Below are 16,404 nucleotides of genomic sequence, written 5' to 3' on the forward strand. Positions count from 1 at the left end.
ATCAATATGAAATATATATGTACCTGCATACGTGTGTGTTTGCAAGTAATGATTCATTATCATTTTATTGCCCTTTGGCTGCTCTGATGCGTTTATATTCGTCATTTAGCGCACTCAGTGTCAATTTTTTATTTATTTATATTATTGTATTTGCTTACATAAATATAATATAATAAAATGATAAGGTTGAAACAATCGTGTCAATATTGGTTTCTTGTACTGATTACCATGAATTGAATTGAAATTTATGTGCGACTTTGTTAACTTGTGGTGCATTATTATATGAATTAATCTTCCACATTGCTTGTAGGTTTGGTATGTATGTAATAAACGAAGATATCAGAAAATTCTTTAGATATAAGTATTGCACAAAATTACTTGGAATATTGGCATCTTGCTTGCACATACCGCTCTTAAGAGGGTTGTTGATTGTGCCAATTCAATAAAAAATCAGGATTCCGATTGACCCGGTTCTCGTACGTATGGTCCGTGGAAGCTCATCGTTCCTAGACCGATCTAAATGGGGTTTGATCGCCGAAATTACAGCCCTTGGTCGGATAATATCCGGGTCATTCCAGTAACGTAAAACCCGCGGTTAGGAGCATGGTTCCCTCTTATATATTACTTAGAATAAACTTGTAATTTTTCGTAGAACCTTTCATTTGAACACATCAAGTGACTGACTTTTCTTTCCGGAATTTGATGAAATTGACGCGGACGATATACTTGTATATATTCAACGAGAATGTGCGTCGCTTCGTCTTTCACGTCTAAACATGGAAACATCGCGTGCAAAATTTGGCGACTCGTTAATTTCAAGAAATGGCCCAGTCAAATGCCCGCCAAGATCATACCATATAATGCCTCTAGATTATTTTCTAAGCGAGTATGTTAAATCAAATATTTACGCCAATCAACCGGCAACGCTCGAGGAGCTCGAAGACAACATTCAGCGTACTATAGCCGACATTCCAGCCGAAATGCTGCATCGGGTCATCGAAAATTGGCGTAAACGGGTGGAGATTTTCCGTGGTGACCATTTGACCGATATTTTGTTCAAAGATGACATAAACTTATCTGTTTTATTTAATTAACATAACGTCGTTCTTGTTGGTAGACTCTTTAACTTGGTTGTGTTATTTTTGTATTCAAAAAATATCAAATTATATATTAGAAGAGGCACAAAGACTCTTTTTGAAGATTTGACTCTTATCAGCTTTTTCGTATTTGAAATAATACGCTTATTCTAAAAAAATTTGTCTTCAGTAATATGATAGTGAGGTATGTTACTCTGCAATTTGTGCTACTAGTCTCGCTTCCAAGATATTCTGATCAAAAATATAATTTAAACTTAATGGAATGACCTTTTGTATACTATTTTTAGAGATATTAAAATGATTTTATGTCAATCCTTTTTTTTTTTAGTATTTAGTTTGTTTTATATCTTTCGATTATTATTTTTTTTTTGATACATTGATCAGTCTATATTTAGTTTGCCACGAAGTTTGTAAAACCCAAATGGAAACTCCGAAAACCTTATAAAATGTATATATAAATGATCAGCATGACGAGCTGAGTCGATTTGTATCCGTATTTCTGTATATACGCGAACTAGTCCGTCAGATTTTGAAATATCCTATTTTCTCAAGAAGCTGCTCATTTGTCCGAATCGCCGATATCGGACCAATATACCAAATAGCTGTCATACAAACTGACCGATCAAAATCAAGTCTTTGTGTGAACAACTTTTTTGTTATGGATTGTTGTAGAAGGTAACGGTAAAATCTCCGAAGAAATTATAAGCACTCTTTCAGCAATGCGCTTTTAATGTCATCTATGCTTGTAAAACAACGGCCCTTTATTTTTGGAAATATGAAAAAGTCACATGGAGTCATGTCTAGTGAATATAGAGGCTAAGGTATCGTTACAGTATTTTTTTGACCAAGAATTAATGAAACAAAATTTTGATCCATTTCTTTTAACAAACGAAAATCGCCAAGCTTACAAAAACAAAAAAAATTAAATCAACGTAAATATTTACCTATAGAATCAAGGATAATAAAGATGTTAGGACGAAAATAATCGTTCAAAGCTTTCTCTTCATCTCCACAAACTTTAAAAAAAATATAATTGAATAAAAAAATATCTGCCTTCTATATCAAAAGAATTATATAAATATCTAATATATTATTTTTGAAATATTATAGGAACATCATCTGCAACGCGCAATATGTACTGGTCTCATTATACCAACTCCAGAGGTTTTTACCACCGATCAGGAAGCCTACGACCGCATGTATCCGCCAAATTACAAAATGCCGCGCCAACTAATACACATGCAACGTGAGTAAAATAAAACTTACAGCACTAAAAAAACAACTTGTAAACTTTTTTTTAAACACACACACACTCGCATTGCAGCGTTGGGTCTCGAGCAAGATGTGCCAGATTACGACATGGATAGCAGCGACGAGATTTGGATCAGCCAACAGAGTCGTCGTCTCGATCTGACACCACTGAAGTTTGAGCAGATGATGGATCGGCTAGAGAAGAGTTCAGGGCAAATGGTCGTAAAGCTGAATGAGGCGAAAGCATTGCTTAAACAGGACGATGAAGTCAGCATAGCCGTTTACGACTATTGGCTTAATAAACGCTTAAAAATGGTAATAATCTTATTAAAATTAACGAAAAGACCTAATAATAATTGAGAAAAAAAAAGAATGTGCCAATTAAATAAAAGACGCACAATTTGTATACCATAAAAATATTAATTTAAATTAAATTTCAAAAAAGAGAAATTGTTAAACATGTTTGAAAAAATGTAACAACAAATTTTGCTAAATTAAAACTTGAAATAATACAGCAACATCCGCTGATACTGACTGTGAAAACGGAGAATCGTCCGGGCGCATCTTCGAACAATCCGTACTTAGCGTTTCGCCGACGCACCGAAAAGATGCAAACGCGAAAGAATCGCAAAAACGATGAAACGTCCTATGAGAAGATGCTCAAGCTGAGGTGCGTACGAATAACTATATGGGCCAGTGTGACTACCTATTTTTTTTTTTTTGCTTGTTTGCTTTTGTTTCCTAATGAAAAAAGTAAATGTAGTTTCCAGTAGTTCAGTAACAATTCTTTACTAAACACTTTGGGGTAACACGAGTGCAAGCTTACACGTCTTTTATGATCGTAATTAAAAGTACAGCAATAGTAATTAACAAGTGAAGTACATAAAAGTGGCAGTATTTGTTTCAGATAATTTTGCTCTTCTAGTTTAAGATTTGATAAGTGAACGCCATATAACGGTATTTTAGTATTATTTGCTTAAATCTAAAAAATATTTACATAGGTGAAGATAAATTTGGAACAATCAAGAAAGTATTTTAAAGCAAAAGTTGATCCCTAATTATCATTGAAGAAACAGATTTTGGTTTATGTTTGTTATTGTTGTAACATGAAATAAATTTTTTTTAAATGCTGTAGAGTCTATAGTACTGAGTAATACTAACCTCTAAATTTTCTGGATTTTTTTGATTTGATTATAATCGATAGAGTAGTTTAGGATTTAAATCTTTTATTATATTGGATGTGGAGTGACAAAAGATCATAAACCTATTTTTAGGTTTGAAAGAAAATAACATTCAAAGTTTGTTATTCAAAATAACTTTGTATTTTTATACCCTGAACAGGCTCTATAAAGTTTGCTACGATCTTTGTAATATCCAAAAAGAAATGTTGGAGACCTACGCTTGACGCTACGAACTGAGTAGATTAAGCCATGTCTGTCTGAGATGCTGCTAATTTGTCGGAATCGCTGCCTTACAAACGGAGCGGCCAAACTCAAGTCCTTGCAATCAAAACTTTTATTTGACAATATATCTTCACCACATTTGACATAGATTATTATCTAAGGCATCACTACAATAGCCGCAGAAATTTTTAGATTGGCCCACTAGCATATAGTACCATACAAACTAATCAAAATCCAACCCTTCTTTAGCAAATTTTTTTATGTGACGATATGTCTTCACGAAATTTGGTATGGATTATTAGCCAAGTCAACGTTACAATCACCGAACAAATTGTTTAGATCGGACCACTATAGCATATACATAGCTGCCATTTAAACAGACCGATCAAAATCAAGATAATTATCTTATTGCACCCTTTTATGCTATAAAAAATGCACCTGTGAAGGGTATTATAGCTTTGATGCAGCCGAAGTTAACGTTAATGAATTATATTAAAATTTTGAAACTGAACTGAACTTTTTACATTAAAAGTATTTAATTTGTATGTATATATCTAGGATCCAGATATATTAAGTTTTTTTTAAGAATACAGGGATACATTTTTGAATTTCAAACCTGAAAGCTTGCTATTGATTAAAAAAATCATCTATATTGCGTTCCACTTCTAATTATAACTTTTGTAGTATAATCAGGGTTAGCTTTACATTTAGATATTATAACGTAAGAAAATAAGGGTCTTCAGGATCAAAACAAAACCGCACCATAACCCGTACGTAGTAGCGTTCACTGAGCTTCTGTTAAACAGTTTGTTTACTCAAAAAATCGTATTAATTTCACGCGTATATATATATTAAATTAGGCGCGACCTGCAGCGTGCCACCACCGTGCTGGAGATGGTTAAGCGCCGCGAGAAGACGAAACGTGAGCAATTGCATTTATCTATAGAAATCTTCGAGAAGCGATATCAGCTGCGCGACTTCAGTGGTGCTCTGCTCTCCGAATTGAGTTCTTCTCTGAAGAGTTTCAGGTATGTTTTGACCATCCAGCATTTTTATATGCCACACAGCGCTTATTATTATTCATTTGACAACTTGCAGACCAGCGTTTGCCCCCTTGTATACGAATCAATACTCACAACATGGATCTGCGACAGGCGCCACGTCCGCCGGTGTGGTGTCGACCGGTGGGGCGACGCATGCTACCGGCATTGGCAGTGTACTGGGGCCTGGTGGTTTGCTGGCAGCAGCGGCGGGTGCCAACAATGTGACGCCCGGCAGTGGTGGCCATCTGTATGCGTCGGCTTCGCAGTACCTGAATCCTTCGACTCTAACGATTGGTGAGTAGCAACGATTTCAGTAAATACAATTTAGTTGTTAAAAACAAAATCATGCTTTACCCTTTCCTTTCATATGTAGATGCAATCAATGCTGGCGCAAATGGCGGTGGTAATCGCAAGGAGAAACGGACGTACAAGAAGCGGAAACATAAATTGACGCGCGATAAACAGCAGCAGCAGCAACAGCATCTAACACAACAACAGCAACAACAGTATTTGATTAGTGGCGTTGGCAATGGTTTGTCAGCGTCAGCGTTGGGCGTTCCAGGTTCAGCGCTAAGCGCGCTGCAACTGCATCGTCAGAGCTCATCGCCCGCTGCAAATGAATCCAATATCGAAACGGAGGAGGAGGATTTCGGCAGCGGCGGTTTGGGTTGTGGTGGTGGCGGTCATCATGCGCACCAAATGGGCTCCGAGAGCGAGGAGGAGGCACCGTTTGCATTTAGGCGAAAGCAGCACTCCGACTATCAGAGGGTGAGCTTATGCGTTGGCTAGAGAGTATGATAATATAAAATGGGATTAATATAAATGAGCATAGCATGGTAGCATGTGTGCGTGCGTATGCAAGAAATATGCTACGCGTATGCTAAAATTTAGTGTGTTTTGTTGCTCTAGTAGAATAACAAATTATTATTTATGTTTTTAATATTTCTATATCCCATTTTTGTTTACAGCCGCTAGCCCATGATGGCAACTGGCCTTGGGAGTCGAAGGACGAAAACGGTTTTGGTGATACGAAATATCGGTTTACACTAACATCCATCCGACATCCGAGGTGTGTATCTTTTCCCAACAGACTCTTTGCGATTTAGATAATTTGGGTGTGCCTTCCCTTTTAGACCACGTTGCATTGGTTTCGCCAGACGTCGCATGGGACGTGGTGGTCGTGTTATGTTGGATCGCATTGCCACAACCATGGATGATTTTTGGTCACAGCTAGACTACACGATATTTGAGAGTGATTCCACTTCGGCCGCGGCGAAGTGTGCAAATATTAAAAGCGAGCATGTGAAACCCGCCTCACCACCCACAGTTGTTGATCTGCCATTGCCCAGCATAACTAACGCAACCAGCTCAACTGCTCCAATGCCTGCATCACTAATACCCGCCAATACGACGATCAAAGTCGAGCCCGTTGAGGTGCCGTCTGGTTTACCGTCAGCCAAACACGACGCTACGGCCACGCAAGTTAGTGACGATGATGGCGTCGAGGCAGACTTTGATGACGATGACGACTATGAGGAGGCCTTGTCACCAGATGTAAATATCTCACGTGATGCCAACTACATTTCGTCGTTGACAATGCTGCGTCAGCGCCAACGTCAACGTATGCGTTTGCAACAGCTGCGTCTTCGCCGTCGACTGCAGCGCCGGAAGGCCATTGAAGAGGGCGGTGGCAATTCAGCGGATGGCCAGCACACAAAACGGCGGCGTTTCAATAATGCCAATGTTGTTGTCGATGCTAAAGCTGCGCCTACGTCACAAACTGTTGCATCAACAAAAGAGCCAATGCCGCGTCGTTTATTGCATCGGCTGTCCAAGTTGATTGATGAGAAGAGCATGAATAGCATAAGTAGTTTCTTGTTGAGCGAAAACGTGAAGCGTGAAAAGCTGAACGGTGAGAATGTGTCCGATGAAGTCGTGGTTGATTTAATGCGGCAACAACAGCAGCAGCAGCAGCCGTGGCCCAATCATCGATCCAATAACAATTTGATGAACTACAATAACAACAACAATAGCAGTAGTAATATAAATAAGAATGTAGGTGTTAGCGATAAATTTAATGTGATAAAAAGCGAAGGCATTAGCCCAGCATCAGCACCGGCGGTGTCATTGTCAGCGCCAACAACAGCCGCATCAGCCGCAGCTGCTATTACCGCAACAATGACGTCCGCCACAACGCCCGGTTCCATAACGTCCACGCCGTCGGCAACAGCACCGTTAACCAAAGCTATCAAACAAGAACTGATAGATTGCACAAGTGGTGGTGCCTCAGCCGATGATTCGAATGAACCTTTGAGCAGCATAAAGAAGTCGTCGTCCATATTAACGGACACCACGACCAACTCCGAAATGCAGGTTCTGGAAGATGAGGAGAATGTGAATTTGGCACAATTGAGTAGCATAATTCGTCACACCGTGAAGAAAGAGCCACTCGATAGCAACGATATGGCACAGCCAACCAACAACTCAACAACGAAATTCAATTCCATCAATTCTGCGCATGTCAATGTAGACGAGGAGGATACGCTATCGACGCCGCTGAATCAATTGCCTGATGTTATACGCCAACAGCATTGGCTGACGCTGCAGCGCAACAATCAATTAAAGAGCGAGCAGAGCGGTGTTGAGAACGCTTGCAGCAACAGCATTAACGGCATAAATATTCTAATCGACAATGACTCAACGACGCATTTCGATGATAACTACGATTACATTGGCAGTCTTTCGCCGACCTCCAGTCAACGTCTGGACGTTTGCAATGAGCTGCTGTCGGAGATACGCCGCGATTGGTTACATTTCCGCCCGAAAACACCGACCGACGAGCTGTCCGATAGCGGCGATTGCAAAATGACTTCAACAGAGCCGCTGGTTGAGTGGACGCAACAGACTCCAATATCCGTTGAAATGCTTCGGTTGTCATGTGACAATATTGAGTCTGGAAAAGTTAAGCGTGCCCACAAAAGCGATGAACAGACGCTGAGTAATATGTGGGATACACATTCCGACGATGCGCTCTTCGTAAGCAGCAGCTTCAAGTATGCCGAACTCGAGCCAGACACACAGTTGCTACAAACTTATTATGCGCCTGAAGTAACGCGCGGCAGTAGCAAGAGTCCAGATGTTGGCGCAGCCGGTAGCTCTAATTCAGCAATTGATTTCAATTTAAGTGGTGACTCACTCACGGATATAAACCTCCTGGGTGATGGCGATGAAACGGATGAGAATATGTTGGTGAATATATTAAAAGAATGCGACGACATCAAGACGCTGAATCAGGCTACGAATTTTTGGAATGGCATATTGGAAGGTGAAGCCGAGGTTGACGAAGTTGCAGCGGACGTAGAGACCGACTTGCTGGACTGCATTGACGACAAAGCAAAAATCAAAGCACGTTCATCACGTGCCAAGTGCGGCGGCAAATGGCGCAGTAGTTGTGCTACATATGGCGGTACAAGTTTCCACATGACAGACATCAGCAGCACACTACCGGATGACGTATTTTTCCAAAAGTTGCAGCCGAAAGCCGAGCAAGTTGACGTCAGCGACGTCAAAGCCGCTGCAACATCATCAGCTCCTGATGCGACAGTCAAGACAGAGCCCGCCGATGAGGTGCCCGCGTTGCCAGCGCTTGCAACTAGTGAGTTGGTGAGCACGCAGCAGCAGGCGACCACTTCGATAGCAACCATACCCGCGCAAATATTGCAAAATACGGCTGTGGCTGGCGTTAGTTTCAGCAGTAACAGCGGCGGCGGCGCAGCAAGCGTCACAAGCGTGCCGCAATTCATTGCGAACAACGTGCAACCGCAGCTTATAGCGACAACCGGTGTAGTACACCAACGTCAGCCACAAGCTCATCTGCATATGCAGCAACAGATAGTCACGCAGCAGCAGCCGCAACAACAACAACAACAACAACAACAGCAGCACCATCAGACGCAGATGCACTTGCAAGAGGTGGCGGCGGTTGGTGACATAATAACGGTAACCTCGTCGAATGTGCCGGCATTACAGCCGCAACAGCAACAACAGCAACAGCAATTCCAGCAAGTGCAGGTACAACAGCAGCAGCAGCAACAACAGCAACATCAAATATTACAGTTGCGTCAGCCACGCATACAAAATGTCATGCAACAGTTCCAACAACGTCAACAAATTTTGCAAATGCAACGTGATATCTTGTCCGGCGGTCCGGTCATCACACAATACGTGTCCGCCACACCAACGAATGCAGGCACCACAACCGTCACAACAACGCCACTACGTCAGCCGACGCTCACACCGATTGGCGCCACAGCAACGGGGAATCACACCATCTACACGACCAGCACAACGGCCGATGGCACCATCATTGGTGGCACACAAAAAATCTACATACAAAAAGCCACACCCGCATTCACCAGCGGCACACTAGCCGCATCATCGGCGCAAGTTCCTAATAGCCAAACGTCCACAAACACAGCGCCAGCATCGGTTATAACGTTATCCAATGTGAAGTTCGAAAATAATAGTGATGGCAGCGCATCGGGCAGCCATGCGAATACAACATCAACGTCGACGGCGAACACGAATATACTGACCATTGATGGCAATGCTGTGACGGCGTCGAACATGAGCTCTACGGGTTCCGGTGTGAATATTATCAGTACGTCGGGTGGACATCAAGTGGCTGTGCATAGTATTAGCGGCGGTGCCGTACAACATTTGACTAATGCCAGCGGAAGCGGTGGCACAGTGCAACACTTGTCGTCGTCAGCGTCCGTCGGCACGACACCACTCATTGTCACAACAACAACCCGTCAAGCGCAACAGCAACAGCAGCATCAGCAGCTCGTGCCGCAGCAAACGCAGCAGATTGTGTGGCGGCAGATAAGTGGTGGGTCGGCAAATGCGGCTTCAAGCGGTGCCACGACGGTAAGTGGTGCTGACGCTGCGGCGGCGATGGCGGCGGCAGCAGCTGCAGCAGGTTCGACCGGCAATAAGATTGTGTGGGCCAGTCGACCGGGGCAAAAGCGGCAGTTGAACGGTCCAGATGGTGCGACGGGTGAGTCAAATGTATTTTATTATATTTCTACATTCGTTCAACATGTTGCAGGGTCTTTAATATTTTTTGTTTAGCTAACGTTAATCCTGGTAGATTCTTTGAAGAATGTTCTTTTGCAATTGTGAGCAGAAAGTATGCCCCTGACCTGATCTTCAAAATTTCATATGTCACCTAACCTCAACTTATGGAATATTCTTTTGATCATAGACTTCTGCCTAATATATCTTGTGTCGCATGTGAGATAGCTTCAAGAAATTTGGTTTTTTGGTACAAAGATTGTAAATCAATCAATACTTCTCATTTATCGAGTATATGGTAGATATACGTCGACCCGGTAAACTTTAAAGTGGTTATTTCTTACAGAACAGGGAATATTAAGTGTGCCACGAAGTTTGTAACATCCAGAATGAAACGTCGGAGACCTTATAGTGTCTATATAAATGCTCAGCGTGACGAGTTGATTCGATGCCTGTCTGTATATACGCAATCTAGTCCCTCATTTTTTAAGATATAGATCTGAAATTTTTGCACGGCCTCCCCAAGAAGCTGCTTATGTTGTATTGCAATTTAAAGATCTATACCTCTAAAAAAAACACCCTTTATAATCTTTACATATCCAATACTTGCGAGCGTATTCAATAATCGGCTTTAACACCAACTTGTGTTTATATATATATAAATATATATAATTAATTACTTGTTTTAAATTGTTTGTTAAATATTTATTTTTAGATATAGTATAATAAATTAGTATAATAAATTATATATTTTTTATATAAATAACCTTTTTGTATTTTTTTTTATATATAAACAACTTCATTTAATTTTGCTGTATAAATTTATGTGAAAATGTTAACAAAACTAAAAGCCATATTTTATTTTTATTTCAGATATAAACAAATTGTTGCTGAATCGCAAATTCTCACAACGAAAAATAATCACCCAAGCGGCGCAACAACATCAAATCCAAATCTCAAAGCATTTACAGCAATTGCACCATCAGCAGCAGCAGCAACAGTTGCAACAGCAACAACAACAGCAACAAGATGATGATGGTGCTGCGAATGAAGGTCAAACGAACTCGGGTGGTGGCGGTGGCCTTACAACAACATTAGTTGGTACAACATCCCAGGTCACACAGCAATTGCAAAAGGTGCAAATGCAGGGAGGCAAAGTGATAAAGATGTCCTCATACCCATTGCTCGTGTCCGAGTTGAATGTTGCGCAGCAGCAACAGCAACACCACCAGCAACAACAAAAGCACAATTCGGCAGCAATTGCGGCCAATCACAACTACAGTCTGCAACCAACGACAGCGATAATAACGTCCTCACAATCGGTGACACAACAACAGGGCAATAAAATCTACTTGACCAGCAACAATGCCGGCGGAGGAGGCACCAACTTCACCATTGCCACCGCCAGCGAATTGGCCAATGCTGTTGCTGTGCAACAGGCCAATAGCAACAACAATAGTGGTGGCAACAGTAACGGCAATAGCAACAGCAACAACAGCATAACACAGAAGCTGCATCACTACAAAGAACTGCAGAACTCCAATTTGAAGGTGAACTTCGTGTCCACTTCGAGTGCAGGTGGCGGTGGTAGCGGTGGTAGCGGTGGCGTTGGCAGCGCTGTCAGTGTGCATCATGGCAGTATTGTGGTGGACGCAAAGACTGTGGCGGCCGCAGTCAGTCAGTCGCAACAGCAGCAACAACAACAGGCAACGGTGCAACAACAGGCTGTGGTGTTGAATAAGGCGACAGCAAATGCAAATTTGCAACAACAAAAGCTGAAACGTGAGCGCATACTGAACATAATCGGCGCCTCCAATATGGAGGTGAACGCCACGAATGCGGCGGTGAGCTCGAGTAGTGCTGGTGAGAATAGTAAACGCGTGCTGTACACAAGTCTGTTGAACGTGAAACCGCTGCAAAAGAACAACTCTGGGCAGATGCAGATGCAAATCGGACCCGGTGGCATGACACATGCGCTGCTACGCGGACGAATCGGCAACAATCAGACAATATTCACAAACATGCGCACGCTGCCGATAGCGACAAGCTCTGCGGTCAGCAATGCTACCACCATGCAGCAGTTGCAAGTGGCAGCGGCCAACAATAGCAGCGGTGGCAATGGCATGAGTGTCAGTTTGGCGCAGGTGACAACGAATGCGACGACACTGTCATCATCGGTGGCGGTGCATCAGCAATCGCTGGTGAATATAGTCTCTACGAATTCCACAGCTGCGGCGGCCGATGTTATAACCACAACAGCCGGCGGCGGTGCGCTAACGACCAGTTGCAATGATCTCAAGAGCATTGAGAGCGTTGTTGCCAGCAACAACAATAGTAATGGCAACAATAATGCAACAGCGACGCTAATTAGCAGCGGCGGCAGTAATAGTAATAGCAATAGTAGTAGTAGCGGCGGTGGCGGCGGCGGCGGCGGCGGCAATTCGAACCATGCGATATCAGCGACTGCTAACAATAACACGCTCGCCTCTGCAATTATAAACAGGTGAGACACGGGGAGCTAACTAACACTAAGAAAAAATGATTATGAGAATGTGTGCGCCGCACAGGTGGGCGCAGCCGTCGCCGTTGTCGCAGGTCGAGCGGTGGCAGCAGCAACATGTCGCATTTGGTGTGCAACAGTAGCAGCAGTGGTTGTAGTTATAATTGCATTGTTGCCGCATAAAATTCATCTGCCGATGGCGACAAACGCGCACTTGCTGAGGTGGAAGCTTTGAAGGTGTTGTGTGGTTGGTTGTTGGCATGCGATTACTAATAGGCGCCCGAGCCAAATGTTGGTGAGTGCATTCAGTTGTTAGTGCAAACGCAGTAGCTGAACTGGACTATGACGAAATACACAAAGTGATGAGTGAGTGCTGGTTTTATTGTGTGCATAACGCGAGCGCCAACAGGTGATCGCCGCAAAAACGGGATCATAGTCGCAGATGGTTGCGGCGTGCAAGTGGAGCATGCCCACCAGCGAGTCAACAACAACCTTCTTACATCTCTTTAATCAACATGAGCAGGTGGCAACAGCGCTAAAAGCGGAGATATCGCAGCAGCAACGGCTACAACAGCAGCAACACAACAACTTATACCTTACCAATCTCTTGTAATATTACTAGATGTTGTTGTTAATAATTAATAATGTACTTGTAGATTATATATTAATTTATATATACATATATATGCATCATTATACATATATATCTATATGCATACATATATACTTAATGAGTTGAGCTGATATGATATATGAAACCGAAAGAAATGAAAAGTAAACGAAAATAGAGAAAAAAGAAAAAAACAAGAAAGCTAAAATGATTAATGCATAAAAGAGCATAGGTGAATATGTAAAAGCAAAACACCGTTAAAACAAAAGAAGTGTGTCACTTTGTAAAGTAAGAGTCCTAGTTGATGAGCGTATAAATTGGAAATTGCAAATTATGTAAAAAAGAAACATAGAGTAAGCATCGAATGAATTGTGGCTAGGAAAGGCGTAAAACAGCAGAAAAAGAGTAGTCAGCGGTGTAGGGGCGCCCAAACAGACTTTTTACCGCTAATTTCTTTAAATATATCAAATATTTGCAAGTTATGGCTTATAAACGATTTAATTTTTTTCTGTTAGCTGAAGCGAATATAACCACAAAGGGCTGCCTTCAAACGCAGGCTAATCTGCAAATAAATATTTGTTATGATGACAAATAGATTAAAAATATGCAATAAAAAAAAAAACTGGCAATCAAAAGCAAAAAATATGCAAACATTTTTTTTATTTATTTAAGTAACGATTTTGAAATATATTCGCGCAATATTAAAAAAAAAAGGTGATGAAAATTGTATTAAAAATTAATAAAAAACAGTAAATCAAAAGCAAAAAATAAAAAATTTCCAAACTTATTTAAGTAATGATATTAAAATTTAATTTGCAAACGTTAGGGCGCTCTTAAAATATTTAGCGAAAATTTTTGAAATTCGTATAAAAAAAATAATATACCATTTATTTAATATATGCTCAGTTTATCTACACTTTAAAGAATGCTACAATATTCAATATATTCTGCGGTAATTCCCAATTTTTTCGCACAATTCATTCCATTGCCGAACTCTAATACAAAAGTAGATAACATTTTTGTAACCAGTTCATTTGCTATACATCTGCTTAAGTTATATGAAAAAAAAACAACAAAAGAAAATTCTACATTTTCATTTCTTGTAATTAGTATATTTGCGTTATTATTTCTAGTTACTTTTTCTGTTTTGTTTTAGTTTATTTTTCTAAAAAAAAAAAATCGTTATATAGATAATACGTTCATAGGTAGGCGTTAGAAATAAATTAAGTAACGCTTTAGTTATTAATTTCTACTACCACATTTTTTTTATTTTTTTACGCTAATAAAAATTGTAAATCATTAAAAGAGAGAAAAAGAAAAGAAAATGGATAGCTAGAAATACAAGTAAAAGCCTCGAGGAGCAGCGTACATACATACTAGCTATTATAGAGAGAAATAGTATGTGTGTGTGTGTGTGAGCAGAAGGAGAGAAGAGAGAAGGGAGAGCATAAAGAGTTAGATACGTCAAGCATGCGGCAGACAAATAAGTGCTACCGTAAAAAGTTGAAATACGACATTCGCTTATTATGATATATGTATATCAGATCTTATTTTCAAGATCGACTTTTTACTTTTTAATAAAATCAAAAAAAATAAATAAAAATAAAATAAATTAAAAAAAAAAACTATTTAATCAGCTTACAACCGATTTGCTTTTGTAGTTATTGCAGTAGTAGTGGTAGTGTGACTCGTTTTCTTGACATTTGAATTGGAACAGAATCAGTGGTTTTGAGAGCGAAATTAATTTTTGAAAGCACTTTTGTTAAAAACAATTTTTTAGGTTTGAAAATAAATTTTTTTTTGTTGGTCTATTGTGAGATTGAATTAAATAAATTTAGGTAAATAAATTAATTAATTTTAAATAAGAGTTTGAATTAATTAAGTTTAGATAATTCAATTTTTAACCAAATTTTTAATAATAAATTAAAATTCTTATAATTAACAAAAAAAATTATTATTTTTTTAATGAGTGATAATTTAATTTTTATTAAAAATTTAATTACAAACATTTCGTTAATTTTTAAATTTAAATATCTAAATTTAATTAACTTAATCTCAATATACCAACAAAATTTTGCATTTAATTGTCTAAATGTAATTAATCCAAAGTTAATTAATCTAAATTTAATTAATGTAATTTTAACTAATTGAACTCTTTTGATAAATAAATAATAATTTGGAGTGTTCAGGAGATTAGAAAAATTCAACGTTTCGTAAAATCGAATTCTAAAATAATGAATTTGTTTTACTTTTCTAAAAACTGAAATACTGTGTAGCGGCGAAGCGTTTATTTAAAAATTTTAAATACGTGTCCACGTTTTGTTTTCAAGAATTGTTTTTTCTCAAAAATCAGTACAATTTCTTGATGAGTATACCTGCTTCGGCCTACAACGAAGGCAATCGGTTGATGGCAAATATGAAACTCCATACAATCCATAAAAACTCTGCAATACACGCCCAAATACTTCCGCATATACATATGTACAAATAGCACCGCAAAGAGAGGTTAGAACCTTTAGAAGAAAAAATGAAATTTATAAATATATATGTATAAATGTATATACTTATACATAAAAATACCGTAATATTAAAAAAATAGCATTTACCACAAAAAATAATGAAAATTTGTTTCAAATGACTGTAATTGTAAGTTTATTGGAATTGGTAACTAAAAAAAAAAACAATTCCGTTAAAAAAACCTAACAGCTGAACGTCTTGCAACCACAGTGACTAAATTTCAAAAACATAACGAAAAAACAACAACACAAATATTTTAAAGCAAACATTTTGGTCGTTTCCGTTCATTTCTTCAATGCATTGTATGTAATTTCTTAAATTAATATGATAACTTGCATAACACCACTACATACATACACACAAACAAATATACGTACAGCAGCTCAAGCGGGGCTCTCATACATTTCCTGTCACCTGCCATTTTTTTTTGTAATTTCGACTCCCCAAAAAAGTACTGCTATCATACCCCCTACATACAAAAACAAAAATCATACACATACACTCATAAACATTAGAACACAGGCAGAAGCAAATAAATATAATAATAATAATTATAATAATTATAGAAATATGATAATATGAAAACGTTGAAGTAATGAAACCAATATGTAAATAGGTAATAGTAATGATAATAATGATAATGATGAATAAATTAAACTTAATTATTACAAATTAAATTATAAAACAAATTAATATTAATGTTAATATTAAAAGTTATGTACTAAATAATTATAATTATAAAATATATTAGCGGTAATAAACGACTTCAAAGCGAGACAAAAAAAAAAGAATAGCAAAAACAAACAAACAGCTTTTTTAAGATGCAACTTGAAACAAGGAAATGCGCAAATGTAAAGTGTGTAAAGAAGTGTGTGTGTGCTGCCGGCGACGGAATCACTTGACTTCG

General features: G+C 39.1%; 1 protein-coding gene across 1 annotated transcript in view; it reads left to right on the plus strand.

The window, feature by feature from the left end:
* The window catches only part of E(Pc) (Enhancer of Polycomb), a 28,109-nt gene extending 13,376 nt beyond the window's left edge, over positions 1-14,733 (plus strand). Inside the window, exons 2-10 of the mRNA XM_014232769.3 lie at positions 2,208-2,343; positions 2,422-2,663; positions 2,864-3,018; positions 4,612-4,779; positions 4,850-5,088; positions 5,168-5,562; positions 5,763-5,863; positions 5,928-9,853; positions 10,744-14,733. Of these exons, the coding sequence (XP_014088244.2) occupies positions 2,208-2,343; positions 2,422-2,663; positions 2,864-3,018; positions 4,612-4,779; positions 4,850-5,088; positions 5,168-5,562; positions 5,763-5,863; positions 5,928-9,853; positions 10,744-12,377 (6,996 nt within the window). The 3' untranslated portion in view covers positions 12,378-14,733. The remainder of the gene's footprint in view (positions 1-2,207; positions 2,344-2,421; positions 2,664-2,863; positions 3,019-4,611; positions 4,780-4,849; positions 5,089-5,167; positions 5,563-5,762; positions 5,864-5,927; positions 9,854-10,743) is intronic.
* Positions 14,734-16,404: the final 1,671 nt, after the last annotated feature.

This window comes from Bactrocera oleae, chromosome 4, assembly GCF_042242935.1.
Source record: "Bactrocera oleae isolate idBacOlea1 chromosome 4, idBacOlea1, whole genome shotgun sequence".
In the NCBI taxonomy this organism is placed as follows: domain Eukaryota; kingdom Metazoa; phylum Arthropoda; class Insecta; order Diptera; family Tephritidae; genus Bactrocera; species Bactrocera oleae.